This window comes from Bubalus bubalis, chromosome 4 (genome assembly GCF_019923935.1).
Source record: "Bubalus bubalis isolate 160015118507 breed Murrah chromosome 4, NDDB_SH_1, whole genome shotgun sequence".
NCBI classification, from domain to species: domain Eukaryota; kingdom Metazoa; phylum Chordata; class Mammalia; order Artiodactyla; family Bovidae; genus Bubalus; species Bubalus bubalis.
The window spans coordinates 37,025,991-37,041,645 of record NC_059160.1 but is presented as its reverse complement, the minus strand read 5'-3'; the positions used below and the strand labels follow the sequence as shown (position 1 = coordinate 37,041,645).

Here is a 15,655-nt window from a genome sequence, read left to right as displayed (position 1 = left end):
ATGTCATCCTCATCTTAGAAAACCGTTTGAACTGATAAGTTGTTTGAAACAGCAACTCCTTTCCTTCCATTGCTACCTTTTTTTATCTTAATTGAGAAGAGAATGTTGTGAAGAATATTTAATTGCTCAAAATGTAGAATGATCCTGTAGTACAGAATTTAATTGTTAAGCTGTGTGTATGTAGAGTTTAAAAGATACTACTAGATTTTTATGGTTAAAGACAATAGTCGATATTCATATTAAACAAGAAAGGATGAATTAAAAGAAGACATAAAAGTCACATTTTGCTTTGGAATATATATTTTTAACCGTTCAAATTCTATTTTTGCTCATGTAATGAAGGGCTCCCAGGTGGCGCTTCCACCTGCCAATGCAGAAGACACAAGAGATGTGGGTTAGATGCCTGGGTTGGGAAGATCCCCTGTGGTAGGAAATGGCACCCCACTCCAGTATTCTTGCCTGGAAATTTTCATGGGCAGAGGAGTCTGGCAGGCTGCAGTCCATGGAGCCACAGAGTAGGACATGGTTGAGTGACTGAGCACAATGAACTGAAATCTAGTGTATAATTTCAGATCAGACACAATAACAAATGTACTATTTTTGTTTTAAATCGAGACTATAAATATATTAAACCAAGCTATGAAATTAACAATTAACTGATCAATCAAAACTGACCTATATACAAAAAATGTATCCAATAGTTAATACTTTAATTTGTACCCATTTAATAAAAATATTTACTCCCAATGACTTCTGAACTTTTCCTGCCTTTTGGATAATTATTTCTTTTCTTTGAATGCCCTCATGTATACATTCTGGGGACTGAAGAATGTATTTGTAGATTAGACATTTAAATTGCATTTACTAACCGTAGCTTTTTTTTTTTTTTTTTTTTGCTTTCTTGGTGGTCTGCTACTAGAACTATTCTTTATAGGCTTTATCTTCATGGGATTCTTCTTTTATATACTGATTACAAGACTGACACCTATTAAGTATGATGGTAAGTGAACATAATATAGTTTGATGGAGGTTCAGAAAGCAAGGTGCTGTTTGCAACCCAGCACCCCTTGAATAGGTTGACCAGTACTGAGTGTGCTGTTCTCCTATGTGTGTAAAATAACTGGCCACCTATGCTCTACACATCTTCTAAACTACTCCCTCAGACCTTCTTTCCAAGGTTTTTAATCTGCATGGAGAATTCCATGGTACTTAGGGAAATGAAGGGCCATGTGGATTATAAGCCTGTGTTCCAGCTATGTGGTATATTGACAATATGACATTTACAACAGAATGTTAGGATTTTCTTTACCTCAAAACAAACACAACCCTCCTTCCTTGTCATGCTGAACAGAATGCTTGTCACCCCTTCTTCCACAGTCCCAGATAGAGGTTGTACCAGACCATGCCTGTCACTCATCCTCAGAGGCTTAGCTCCCGGCTGGTTTCCAGTCTCAGACGCTCCCTAGAGAGGGCCTCTCCATGCTGCTTTCATGGCACTGCTGATGCACCCTTGGTGCCTGACCCAGAGAAAGGCTAGTCTAGGCTGGCTTTGGTAATGTTAGCACGTCTGAGCATGCATCTGAGAAGCTCTGATTTAACTGTCCATCCGTTCCCCCTGTGCAGTCCGCCTGATTGTGACAGCCATCGCCGGAAGCATCGGTGGAATTTTCTTGGTAGCTGCTTGGTGGCGATTTGGAGTCCTCACGCTCTGCATGCTGTGTGTCGGACTGGTGCTGGGCTTCCTCGTCGCGTCAGTGGCTTTCTTCACTCCCCTTGGTAGGAGATGTATAACTCATTTTATGTGTGTGCAGTTCATTGTCAGGGACTTTATTTCACCTTTCCAGTACACGTCCCTCCCCACTCCTTGTCAGGGATTTGGGGCCTCTCCTGAGAGTTCTGGAAACTTGCACTGCCAGTGTGCCACTTTAGGGAAAGCCAGTACCACTAAGAATCCCCCTTTCCTCAAAGGCACCCCATGTAGATGAATTCTAGAACATCTTCAGAGGTTGCCTTGGACCTACGTGTCATAAGGGGTCTGTGTGTATTTCTGTTGGTTGAAATTAACGGAGGTAAAGGGAATTCTTTATATATGGCAGAACAGTGGTTTTCAGTTTCTAAAACCCTGCAACTCTTTCTTTGAGTGAGTCTTAAGCAGAAGCCTGATACAACCCACAGATAAATTTGGCACTACTCTGATGCCAGCTGAGCCAGGGAGCCTGATGCTCTGTTGCCAGTCTTATCTCGTACCCCTAACCCCTGCTCCCACCCTTTGCAAGCCCTGAGTGTTCCTGAGGTACCTACTTGTAGTCATCCTAGCACAGTAGCACAGGGGTGGTTTGGGGGATTTTAAATTATTCAGTTTCTATCCATTTAAAAAATCTAGGTAATGTGTAAGTTAACTCCCTTTTGTAGGGGAGGAAAGATTTTCCTTTTAACCTTCTAGGTTCTTTGGCTGCTCTAATAATTCAGTTGACATAAGACAGATTAATAGGAGAAAAACAAATTTAATTCTGTACCACTGGAGTCCCATAAAAATAGAAGACTCAAAGGCAGTCAGGCAGTTGAGGCTTCTCTGCCATCCTGAGCTAAGAATTCAGATGGACTCTGAGGCTTCTGAGAGGTGGAGAGCACTTCACAGGAATGTAAGAAGGGCAGGTTTTGGTAATCAGATGTCTGCCATTGCAGATGTAAAGCTGTCTCTGGTAATTGCTTTCATTCTGGGCCAGGCTTGTGATCTAAATTCTTTTAGGCAGTAAAGGGAGAGAAAAGTTTCCCCTGAATCTGCTGGGTCTTGATTGCCTTCAGCTCAAAATAATCCACATGCCAAAGGGACCCATTTTGGGGTGTCTGTTCTGCTCCCCTTCACTTTGTAGTTGTATGATAACTTACATTTCTTCAGTGGTAAAAAATCCTCCTGCCAGTGCAGGAGAGACAAAAGACGTCGGTTCAATGCCTGGGTCAGGAAGATCCCCTGGAGAAGGAAATGGCAACCCACTCTAATATTCCTGCCTGGAGAATCCCACAGACAGAGGAGCCTGGCGGGCTACAGTTGATGGGGTCACAAAAGTCAGGCACAACTGAGCACACGTACACTATGCATAAAATAGATAAATAACAAGGCCTTACTGTATAGCACAGGGAACTATATTCAGTATTTCGTAATAACCTATAATGGAAGATACTTCAAAAAAGAAACGTGTGTGTGTGTGTGTGTGTGAGTGAGGTGGGTGGGTGGTATAGCCAAATCAATTTGCTGTACCCCAGAAGCTAACATGACATTATTAATTAATTATATTTCAAGAAAAAATAAAATTTTATAAAAGGGTATCTATGGCCAAAAGTACTCTATTAGGCTATTTTCTACTTCGGATAATGTTTAGTTCTTATATTAAAAATTTTTTAAATCAGAAAGAATTGGTGACCTGTGTGTTTACTGACAATTCCAAGGCCCTTTGCTCTGATTTTAGCAAACCTATAGCCAAGTTCATTCCAGGCCCCCTTACAGGTAGCTCTTTATCTACCTACGAAGTAGCATTGTTTAGATTTGGCTAAATCACAAACTCTCAGGGATGTTTATTGAAAATGCAGATTCAGAGCTCTACTCTAGAAGTGCTAACCCAAATACTATTTAATAAGTTTCCTTTTTGTTAACGTTTAGAAGATGGAGGGATGGTGGATTAGAATCTTTTGTAGTTAATGTGTTGAACCATCTTATTTTTAGTAGTTAATGTATGAACTATCTCATCCCTCAAAGACATTTAGGGTAAGTGTGACCTTAATTAGAGTGGGTGCAAACTCATATTTCTAAGCACTAAAATTTGGAAAAGATTTGGTTGACTTCTAGATTTAATGAAATTACTGTTTTCACTTTATTATGTGTCTTCTGAATGGGTCAGTCTTCTCATGCCTGGCATCATAACTAGTATTGTTAATCTCTTGTATTCCTTTTTTTAAGTCACATGTGCATGTTGTGAAGGATAGCATAGGTGAACTGCAGATGTGATCCATCCATTCACCTCACTGAAGCATGTTGCAGTTTGCTTTCTGAGAACATGGGGTCTCCAGGTCAGAGCCCTTCACTATGGACCTCCAACTCTTTCAGGATACATGGGTCTCAAGATACAGGGACATCTCCAGTTGGACTGAGGGATGGTGCCAGTGTCAGTATTAAATAATTGTAAGATTTACATTTTTGTTATTTAAACATAATTTATAATAGGAGTTCTAATAGATCCGTCCTGGGTCACCCCAAGGTGCACCGCACTTTAGAGAAGGGTTTAGTAGGATGGATTAGCTCACATCTTAGCTAAATGATTAGCTCACATCTTTCCTGATGCCTGAGAAAAAGTCACATCTTCCAGTGTACAGTGGATAAACAGGAAGTGCATTGATGGTCAAAATCTACTAAACAGAGTCTGCTCCTTATATGGGATTTCATATATCAAGACACGACTGAGCGACTGAACTGAACTGACTGATGATCACTCTGGATGCCACTTATATTTTTTACTTCACAGTACAAAATCAGGGAATTATAGAAATTTATAGCTAGAAGGGATGATTTGAAGCTTGGAGATAAAGTGGTTCAACCTTTTCATTTTAAGGATCAGGAAACAGGCCCAGCATCACAGCTGGTGAATGATCGAGCTTGAGCTAGTCCAGCCTCTTCTAAGTTATCCTGTAATAAATGCAGAGCATTACCTGCTTGATTTTTCCTCCTACTCCTCTACTTTCTTAGGACACATCCTTCAAAGAGGATTGTATTGATAGTTAAGTGAAAAGAAATCAATTCATTTCATAGTGCCTGTTTGTTACTTTAAACCTTCAGGGTATGTCTGTGTTCACATGTTGAGAAAATGAAATTTCACTTGGCGAACCTGTTGTTTACTCCTGATTTCTTTCTGCTTTTCCAGGAAACCTAAAAATTTTCCGTGTCGACGCAGTATTCTGGGTGACCTTCTCTTGTATAGCCATTTTCATTCCAGTGGTTTTCATGGGCTGCTTAAGAATAGTAAGTGTTTCATCAGGTCAGGATATTCACCCTATTTTCCTGAGCCTTCCTTTGTTCACTTATTGCATCATTTTGCATTTCTGTTCACTAGAGAGAGCTGTCTGTCTGTATCAGGGGATTGATTTTGAATAGCCTTGTTACTGTGAAAGCAAGAGAAGTTCTTGTTACAATGATCACATTATTTTTTTCCAATAAATGGTGCAGGTCATCACACTTCTAACAGCAGGAGCAGAGAAGGTACGGTGATGCAGCCACCTGATGGACTGTACATTTCTGCTGTCTCTCCAGGAGATTCTTCATCTACTTAGAATTTATCATTGAAGCTCTTTTAGCGGGAAGACCTTTTCTATGATGAGGGAAACTGTGTTTTATGAACCATAGGTGTTGAAAGTTTTTTCCAGTTTATCTTGTTTTTATCATAATTTTATTTATTTATTTTCCAGCCAAAATAAATTTTAAAAAGCACTGGGTCTTCATTGCTGCAAGTGGGCTTTCTCTAGTTGCGGTGAGCAGGAACTTCTTGTTGCAGTGTGTAGGCTTCTCACCGCGGTGGCTACTCTTGTTGCTGAGCACAGGCTCTCAGACACTTGGGCTTCAGTAGATGTGGCATGTGGCTCTGTAGTTGAGGTTCCCAGACTCTAGAGCACAGGCTCCATAGTTATGGTGCATGGGCCTGGTTGCTCCAAGGTATATGGAATCGTCTTGAATCTGGGATTGAACCTGTGTCTCCTGCATTGGCAAGAGGATTCTTTACCACTGAGCCACCAAGAAAGCCCCCAGTTTATCTTTTCAGGTAACCTTTATTCAGTTCTAAGATTTGGTCCCTTTTCATATGCCCTGAAGGAGCAGGAGTGATTCCCTGCTCCTCAGGGTTGAGGCCAGTGATGAAAGCTATAAAAACTATTATTGTCCTACCAGAGGTGATGCCTGAACACTTCTGCTTTTCCACAGCTGAACATACTGAGCTGTGGATTCATTGGCTCCTATTCGGTGGTCTTGGCCGTGGACAGTTACCTGTATACGAGCCTTTCTTACATCACTTTGAACATACTCAGGAGAGCACTCCATGTGGATTTCCGCAGAGCTTTTGTGAATGTGCCTTTTCAAACGAATGGTAAGACTCTAAATCCAAGAACCAAGTGATGGTCAGGTAGGGAATATTAGTTTACCTGTGCTAATAAGAGCTCTTATAACCAGATTGAAAGAAGGTTAACAGGACATAAGGAGGAAATTCACACTATCCAGATGGTATTAGAGCCCTGTGTTAATGATTACTTATGATCATAGGAGCGAAGAATTTGAATTTGTAAGGTGGCTGAAATTCATACTTCTGAAAATCTAATAAATGAACTTATTAAGAAATTTCTAAACCAGGATTACAAAGGTTTATCTAGTCATTCCCGTTTGTCAGAAAAATGCTGAGAATAAAGCTGTTTGGCACCTTATGAATTGAGGGTAGGGTGAGGGGTGAGAAGGACAACCTGATTTTTTAAATTATTCCCTTGTTTCCTTCCTACGAAGAAGCACATAATTTGCTAATAAAAAGAGAAAGTGGTTTTCAGTCAGTAGTTGTGTTTTTCCTCAATTGTAAGAGTTGACCCATTAAAGATTTTCCATTAAGTTTTTGAAGGAAAAAAATGGCTACTAAATCAAATGTTCACAAAGATTGCAAGATATGTTGGTTTCAGAATGTTAAAATAGGGAGGATGGTAAAGCAAGACTTAGAATTGAAGATATAGAAGCATGATTGCAATTGTTTTGAATATTTAAGGTCAGCTTTTTCCCTCTGCTATCCTGAACCTGCCCTCATTGTTTAAGAGGTTGATGGTAGAGACCTTGAAATCCACGTGTTGTGGAAGTTTCAGTATTTGGCCAAACCTTTTACTGGAAGCTCAGTACAATTTGTTTAATCTCTTCATGCATTTCTGTATCTACTCTATATGAGTGGGGTGGGGTCCCATACAGGATGGAATGGGAAAAGAAGAGCATGGTGGTCTCTGATGTTCCATGTTGTATGTCTGTGAGATCACTGCCTTTCCTCTCCACTCTGGAAAAACACAACAAACAACTCTGCCTTTGAACACTATGCCTGTAGTCATAAAATACTGGAATGCCAAGGCTCCAAACAACTGATTCCTTTATAACTCTGTCTGGACTTTCAAATGCCTATAATAGGAAATTCCTATCTTGACATGTAAGACTATAGTTTCCTTGCTTATTCCCTGGCTTATAAGTGAGGAAATACACATATATTTGGACATACTCACCATAAAGTGTAGTATTAACTGTGAAAAGACGATACAGATTGAAGCTATAAAATGTCTTAACATCTGTGCTTGGTTTTAAAATACAAGAGTTCAAACTGTGCTTTTCTACTGTTATGTAGACTTTATTGTCCTGGCAGTATGGGGGATGCTGGCTGTAAGTGGAATTACGCTACAGATTCGAAGAGAAAGAGGGCAGCCGTTTTTCCCTCCCCACCCATACAAGTTATGGAAGCGAGAGCGTGAGCGCAGAGTGACGAACATTCTGGACCCCAGCTACCACATCCCTCCACTGAGAGAGCGACTCTTCAGCCGATTAGCCCAGATTGAAGGGCTCTTCCAGAAGGAGCAGCCAGCAGGAGAGAGAACGCCCCTGCTTCTGTAGATGCCAGAACGCTTGGTCAGGGCAATCTAGAACTACAACCCAGGTACATTCTCAGGTTCGGTGTTGCTGCCTGGCTGCTTCAGCAGTCTCTGGGGCAAGTCTGCTAAGAAACCGGCTCTGCATCTGTGCTTTGTACAGTACTGTGGTCTCTTTATTGAAAGAGGGTAAGAGCATGCCTGGGAGATGACAGTAATTCTAAGTGAGAGTGAGAAAGGTGGTCATAATGTTGGTGGTAAGGAGGTTTTTCTTTATTACCAAATGCTTAAGAAATTACATTTTTGGTTTATAAGTTATGTGTCAACTTACTCCATTAAGTATACACTTAAAAAAAATTAAAAATTGTTGTTCTGTAAAGCCATGGTGGGTTTTTTTGCCTTCTTTTTTTTTTTTTTGTAACTCCTTGAACAATTCTCTCACCTAAGTCTGTCTAAACTTGGGGACCAGGGCATGGAGGGTGGTTTTATTTAAATAAATTTTTATTTGCCACTATGTTTGTAGTTTTGGAGATTTGGTATTGCACCTTTGAACTTCAGAGTACAAAGTGGGGAAAACTAACTTATTTTCTGACTACAAGCAATCTGATCACTTAGTTGCACATAAATATCATATATTATCAAAAATTACCCTTTTGTTTATCTTTGTGATAAAATACATATTTACCCTATCGATCATTTTTAAGTGTATATATAGTTCAGTTGGTACCCCTCATCTTTGCCTTTTAGTGCTTAAAATAGTAATTTAAATAGCTGAAATATTTCAATTATTTGAAAAGAGGTCAATTTATATAGATAATAAAGCTCTTATATGGATGACTTATTTATATTCCAGATAAAAAAATGACTTTTTTCCTTTCAAAACCTTTTAAAATAGTTTTGACAGCTGATTTCTAATTTAAACTGCATTCAGTGACATATAAATTGTTTTATTTGGGGGAGATAAATTGGCCCCAGCTTCATCTATAGTCCCATTTATAAGGAAACCTTTAAAATATTTGCATTTTGTAGTTCTTTCTGCTAAATTAGTTGTTAGAGCATTGGTACAACTTCAAAAATATCAGTATGAAGTCTTTGTCCTATCTGTGTTGTAAATTGATGAGGAGAGAGAAGGGATTTAGGTGTTGAATAAAGCTGCTTTCAATGAGGCCCCTGGATTCTGTGAGACGAGTCTCTTCAGTTCCGACTTTGTTGCACCGCAAGAAAGCACCCAGATGCCCTGGGCTGCATCTTTGCTCCTCATGGCCTTCTAACAACTGTCAGAGTCTCCGCCAGGGTTCTACCTTGTATCTGAAGCTGGTGACTGAGATGCCTGAGTAGCCGTGAGGTTGGTTATGGTTGCCCTACTTTGTGAGTTAACCACTATTTAAATGATGCTGCTTTTACAGGTTTTTCAATATACAATAGGTTTTTGAGGCTTCCGGTAACTGGAAACTTTTCAGCTTTGCTCCTAAAAGTGTTATGGAAAGCCTGAGACAAAATGAAAAAAAAAATGTATAATAATTTCTTGCATTGAAAAATTGAAATTACACAGGTGTTTGCTTACTATTTATTTTGTAATCTTCACTGTTTATATAACTTCAAAAAACACTTGAACGTGAAGGAAAAAAATGTGGGCTTTTTTTTAATGATTTACCATAGAGATTCTGTATTCTGCTATATCATAAATTCTAACAAAGTGACATGGAATATTTGTGTTTTTTTTCCTATACCGTCAAAATGTCTGCCAGTAAAGATTATAAAGACAAAACACACATGCTTTCTTGGAGAGGGGAGACAAATTGTTTAAAATTTTTCATGATAATTTGTGAGTAATAAGCCAGTTTGTTAATTTTTTAATAATAAATACCTATTTTGAAACAAATGCAAAAAAGTCTCATTATTATAAAATTCTTATAAAATTGTTTATCATCTGTATTTGTACAAAAGTAATAAGACATGAGGACAGTTTCGTAGCTATAAACACAGAAGTATTTAACTTGGACAAATAATTTTTTATTTCAAAAAATCAGTTTAACAGAAACAGACTCACAGACTTAGAAAACAAATTTATGGTTGTAGGACGGTGTGGGGGTAGGGGGTGGGAAGGTTGAAGGGAGGGGATAGTTAGGGAGTTTGAGATATACATGTACACAGTGCTATATTTAAAATGGATAACCGGCAAGGACCTATTTTATAGCACAGGGAACTCTGCTCAATGTTACATAACAACCTAATTGGGATAAGAATTTAAAAAAGGATACATGTATATGTTAAAAAAAAATCAGTTTAAGCATAAATGGAATGATAGGAAATGAAGGAAATCTGGGATAATGCGTTAAAGGTTATATCCTTTAGTAGAAGGAAAGCTGTTGTCTTTAATGCATTAGTTTGTGTTGATGTCATTAGTACTTTAGTTGAGTCAAACAGAAAAATAATAGTGTTGTCAGAAACTTGTTTCTACCATTTAAATGTTTTAGTTCTGATTAATCTATTATGGATTAGCTATTAGGTTGCCAAACCACAGCAGCTAACCAGTGCTATAAACCTGTTGAGTTCTGTATAAAGTGGGATAGAAAACTGATTCTAACAAAGAAATTGCTACAATGTTAGAGCAGGAATGGACTTTAGATACAATGTTATCTGATCTTAACATGTAATCATGTTATTTTGTACTTGAGGAAATTCTTAAGGAGTAAATTATATAAAGTCACAGTTATCAAATAATAGTGCCCAGACCAAAATTTGAGAACTCCCTATCCAAATGTGCTTTACACTCTTATTGTGATGAAAATGTGAATCATTGATTTTTTTTTTCAGTTTTCTTCTGTTCGTGAATTCTTAGGAAGCTCCTATGCTCCTAATATTGCCATGATCTCTTCTTCTAGGAAGGTGTTAATTTTGCACAGTGAAAACATGTTTTTCCAAGTTACAGTCATGGACCATTTCACATTCATTATAAAGTATATAATAGATGTTTAGTTTCCAATTCCGTAAGTATTCCACCACAGCAGCATTTGTAGTGAATTTTTTGGTATCAAGTTCACTCCTTGATGATGTACTTGGTACCTGTTGTTAACCTTCATCAAAACCCTAGAATTCTTGGCTCTTGCCAGGGGCCAGCACAGGAGTCCCCACCCCATGACAAGGTCATGTGGGAGAGATCTGGTGGGCAAGGCGAGCCAGAACTCGAGGGGTGCCCCTCTGGGCCTGCCTGAGCGTCTACCCCAAAACCTGAGCCTGTCTGTTTTACTGCTTCATGACTTTCACCAGCTCCTTTGACAGTCACAAGGGGCTATCCCCAACCACTCTTATCTGTAAGAAAAGCAACTTAGAGCTCTAGTTACTAAGTCTCCAGGGTATAATAAGGTGTGCTCCAATTGTGTTTCCCTCAGAAAGCCTTCTAACCTGCCTAACAGGTTTCCAGACTCCTACAGCCATGCATGTGATTGTTTATAGTCTCCCAACCGTATGAGGCACAAGGAGACTCAGTTACTTTAACAATGCAGAGCCTCTCGGGGAGTTAGAAATTGTTAAAACAGAACTGATAGAAGATTTCTTTGTTGGATTAATGCCTGCTGCCAAGTTTCCATATTTCCCACCCTCTGTGTCCCTGAGAGTGTATTGATTAATATAGTTGATATATAAGAAATATAAGTAGAAGCTTTAATGTTAATAATAACCTTGGACCCCTAAGCTAATAAATTCTTCCCTTATTACCCCCACTGCACCCTTGCCCTATAGGAATGCAACTCTGCCTAGTGCTTTTGGGGAGTGGTACTAAACTCTAAAGTCACCTTTGGAGAAAATAAGTTTTTCTGGTTGACTAACTCTTATCAGAAGAAAAATGTTAGCAGGTCTCCTGACCGGAAGATGATGTAAATCATAAAACCTTTGTATCTGAAGAAAAGCCTGGTTTCAAGGTCTGCTGACCTTGCATGGCTTTACATCCCCTATTATCTTCTATGTACAACTTTGGGTATAAAAGCCCCTGCTGGAAATAAAGCTACGGACCCTGCTCACTAAGCTCAGTCTCCCTGTGTCGTTCTTTCTCGTCTCCTTTTCTTTCCTTTTGTCTCTACTCTTTCTTCTGGCCAACGTAATTGGAGTGTGGGGGTATATTAATTTCCCACGTAAATCAATTATAATTAGGCCTCTGATTCTCTCCACTGACGCTATCCCTTTTCGCCAATGCCGTTATCTGGAGGGAATCCCTGGATCCAACCGGGGCTGGACCCCAGTAGGCTCTCATTTCCTGAAAACTGTAGGCTTTCCCACTGTGATCCAGTCCTTAGGAGCAAGGCTGCCTGTGTTTTCCTTTTTGACATGCATTGAATTGTGCCATCCACCCAAAAATTATATGTTGAAGCCCTCACCTGCCAGTATTTCAGAGTGTGACTGTATTTGGAGAGAAGTGAAAAGTGAAAGTGTTCACTGCTTTGTCGTGTCTGACTCTTTGTAACTCCACAGACTGTAACCCATGAGGCTCCTCTATCCATGGGATTCTCCAGGCAAGAATCCTGGAGTGGGTTTCTATGCCCTCCTCCAGGGGATCTTCCTGACCCAGGGATCGAACCCAGGTCTCCTGTATTGCAGGATTCTCCCACATTGCAAGCAGATCTTTACCATGTGAGCCACGGGGGAAGCCCATTTGGAAAAAGGGCTTTATTAAAGAGTTAATTAATTAGGTAACCGAGCTTCAGAAGAGCCTCAGAAGATAAAGGATCTGCCCACAATGCAGGAGGCCCTGGTTTGATCCCTGGGTCAGGAAGATCCCCTGGAGTAGGAAATGGCAACCCACTCCAGTATGCTTGTCTGGAGAATTCCGTGGACATAGGAGCCTGGTGGGCTACCGTCCATGGGACCGCAAAAAGTCAGAAATGACTGAGTGACTAACACTTTCACTTAGGTGAAAATGAGGCCATCAGGGCGAGCCCTGAATCCAATCTGAAAAAGAACATACAAGGACTCTGGGACAAAGTAGGTGTGAGCAAACAGTGAGATGGTGGCCACCAGCCAGCAGAGGAGAGCGGCCTCAGACAAAACATACCTTGATCTTGAACTTGCAGCCTCAGAACTGAGAAAGTTTCTGATGTGATGTCACCCGGCCTGTGGTATTTTTGTTATGGCAACCCTGGCAAATGACTACACTTTACAAGTCCATTTAATCCTGCTTGTTGATTGGAAGACACCTGTGCAATCTGGCTACTGCTTTTGCAAGGACCACTCTTTACGAAACTGAGGTAGAGAGGGGCTCAAGTTAGTGGATACTTGGACTCACTAGGGATCCTATAATCATGGCTCTGGGGAGGCTGGCAGTTCTGGATCAAGCTACATCAGCACCAGGGACAAAATTTTAAAAATTGTAATACCATAATACTCTGATTTGGACCCCACCTTCATTCATCCATGCAATATTTTGTTAAGTTCCTAAGTGCCAGGCATTGGCAAAAATTAGGCCCAGTCCCTGCTTCAGGGCTTAGCGTGTGATGAGGCAGACACTAAAATAGTTACACAAAAGAAATACAATACACAATGGAAATTTACCATGGAATTGGAGGTAAAATCTGGGATGCCAGGGAAGAATTCCTTGAGGAAATGACATTTAAGTACAAACCTGGAGGAGGATCTTCGTTTTTTAAATGTTGAATTTTAAGCTAGCTCTTTCACTCTCCTCTTTCACCCTCATCAAGAGGCTCTTTAGTTCCTCTATACTCTCTGCCATAAGGGTGGTGTCATCTGCATATCTGAGGTTATTGATATTTCTCCCGTTAATCTTGATTCAAGCTTGTGCTTCATCCAGCTGGTATTTCACATGATGTAACCTGCGTATAAGTTAAATAAGCAGGGTGACAACATACAGCCTTGATGTACTCCTTTTCCAATTTTGAACCAGTCCATGGAATACTGGATAGTTAGAACAATGGTTCTAACTATTGCTTCTTGACCTGCATACAGGTTTCTCAGGAGGTAGGTAAGGTAAGGTAGTCCCATCACTTTACGGCAAATAGAAGGGTAAAAAATGGAAACGGTGACAGACTTTATTTAACTGGGCTCCAAAATCACTGCAGATGGTGACTGCAGCCATGAAATTAAAAGACGCTTGTTCCTTAGAAGGAAAGCTATGCCGAACATAAACAGTGTATTAAAACACAGAGACATCACTTTGCCGACAAAGGTCCATATAGTCAAAGCTATAGTTTTTCCAGTAGTCATGTACGGTTGAGAAAGCTGCACCACTATAAAGAAGGCTGAGCACCGAAGTGATGCTTTCAAACTGGTGTTGGAGAAGACTCTTGAGAGTCCCTTGGACAGCAAGGAGATCAAACCAGTCAATCCTAAAGGAAATCAGTCCTGAATACTCATTGGAAGGACTGATGCTGAAGCTGAAGCTCCAATACTTTGGCCACCTGATGTGAAGAGCTGACTTATTAGAAAAGACCGTGATGCTGGGAAAGATTGAAGGCAGGAGGAGAAGGGGATGACAGAGGATGAGATAGCTGGATGGCATCACTGACTCGAAGGACATGAGTTTGAGCAAACTCTGGGAAGATAGTGAAGGACAGAGAAGCCTGGCTTCTCTGTCTGCAGTCCATGGGATCGTAAAGAGTCGGACACGACTTAGTGACTGAACAACAACAGCTGGAGGATGGGGGCTTCCCTGGTGGCTCAGATGGTAAAGAATCTGCCTGCAATGTGGGAGACTCGGGTTTGATCCCTGGGTTGGGAAGATCCCCTGGAGAAGGGAATGGGAACCCACTCCAGTATTCTTGTCTGGAGAATCCCATGGACAGGGAAGCCTGGGGGCTACAGTCACGAAGAGTCACGAAGAGTTGGACATGGCTGAGCAACCAACAGTTTCACTTTCACTGGAAGATGAGTTAGGACCACAGGGAGGCACAGTGCATTCCATGTAGTAGAGGAAAAGCATGAACAAAGCCTGGGGGCCTTCCCTTCTCATTTTGGAGATGCCCCAGTGGAATCTCACTTGTATGCCCACCAGTCATTATAGCCCTTCATTTTGGTGCTTGGCAGAATCAGCTCTCCCAGTCTCAGCTCTTGTCATTTTGAGCAGCTGATCCAGACAGGATGTCATTTTTTTTTTTTTAATCGAGTTACAATTGATACATAACATTGTGTAAGTTGAAGGTGTACCATATGCTGATTTAATACATTTATATATTACTATATAATTATCATTAGAGCATTAACTAAATCTCTATGGTGTCACATAATTCTTTTTTGTGGTGAGAACAGTTAAGATTTCATTTATCAGCAACTTAGAGTATTACTGACTATAATCATTATGCTGTGAATTAGATGTCCAGAATGTATCTATTTACCTTCTCATTTTAAGTTTATATCTTTAAACATTCTCCCCAGCTCCCCTTGCCCCTACCCCTGGTAACCACCATTCTACTTCTGTTACTAGAAGTTTGGCTTCATTCGATTCCACAGATTAGCATCACAGTTGTTTGTCTTTCTCTGCTAACTTGTTTCACTGAGCATAATGCTGTCAGGGGTCATCTGTGTTGTCATAAATGGCAGACTTTCCTTCTTTCCTATGGTTAAATAATATTTGATTACATACATATGCAACATCTTTGTCCATTCATCCACTGAGGGACACTTAGGTAGTTTCCCTACCTTGGCTATTGTGAATGATGCAATAAACACAGGCATAAAGATAATTTTTCAATATCCTGTTTTCCTTTTGTGTGTGTGTGTGTGTGTGTGTGTGTGTATATCTAGAAGTGGGATTGCTGGATTATATACTAGTTCTGTCTTGATTGTCAGTCTTCTCTTCCTCATTACATTTTAACTGTTTTACAAAACTGCACAGAGCACACCTTGCCTTTTTTATTTACCTTTTTCCATTCCTCCCAAGACCCTAAAAATTTAGTGATCCTGGCAGGTAGGTCAGAATCCCAGTGACTCACAAGCCGTGACCCTTGGAATCATTCCTTCTATTCTAGAGTCCTGTACACACAAGTATAATAATATATGACATGACTTCCCCTGG

The 15,655-nt window shown here is 40.2% G+C and overlaps 1 protein-coding gene across 1 annotated transcript in view; it reads left to right on the top strand.

Annotated features, from left to right (window-relative positions):
• The window catches only part of TM7SF3 (transmembrane 7 superfamily member 3), a 41,527-nt gene extending 32,010 nt beyond the window's left edge, over positions 1-9,517 (top strand). The window contains exons 8-12 of the mRNA XM_006046524.4: positions 920-1,000; positions 1,624-1,776; positions 4,914-5,011; positions 5,963-6,125; positions 7,398-9,517. Coding sequence (XP_006046586.3) covers positions 920-1,000; positions 1,624-1,776; positions 4,914-5,011; positions 5,963-6,125; positions 7,398-7,660 — 758 coding nt within the window. The 3' untranslated portion in view covers positions 7,661-9,517. The remainder of the gene's footprint in view (positions 1-919; positions 1,001-1,623; positions 1,777-4,913; positions 5,012-5,962; positions 6,126-7,397) is intronic.
• Positions 9,518-15,655: the final 6,138 nt, after the last annotated feature.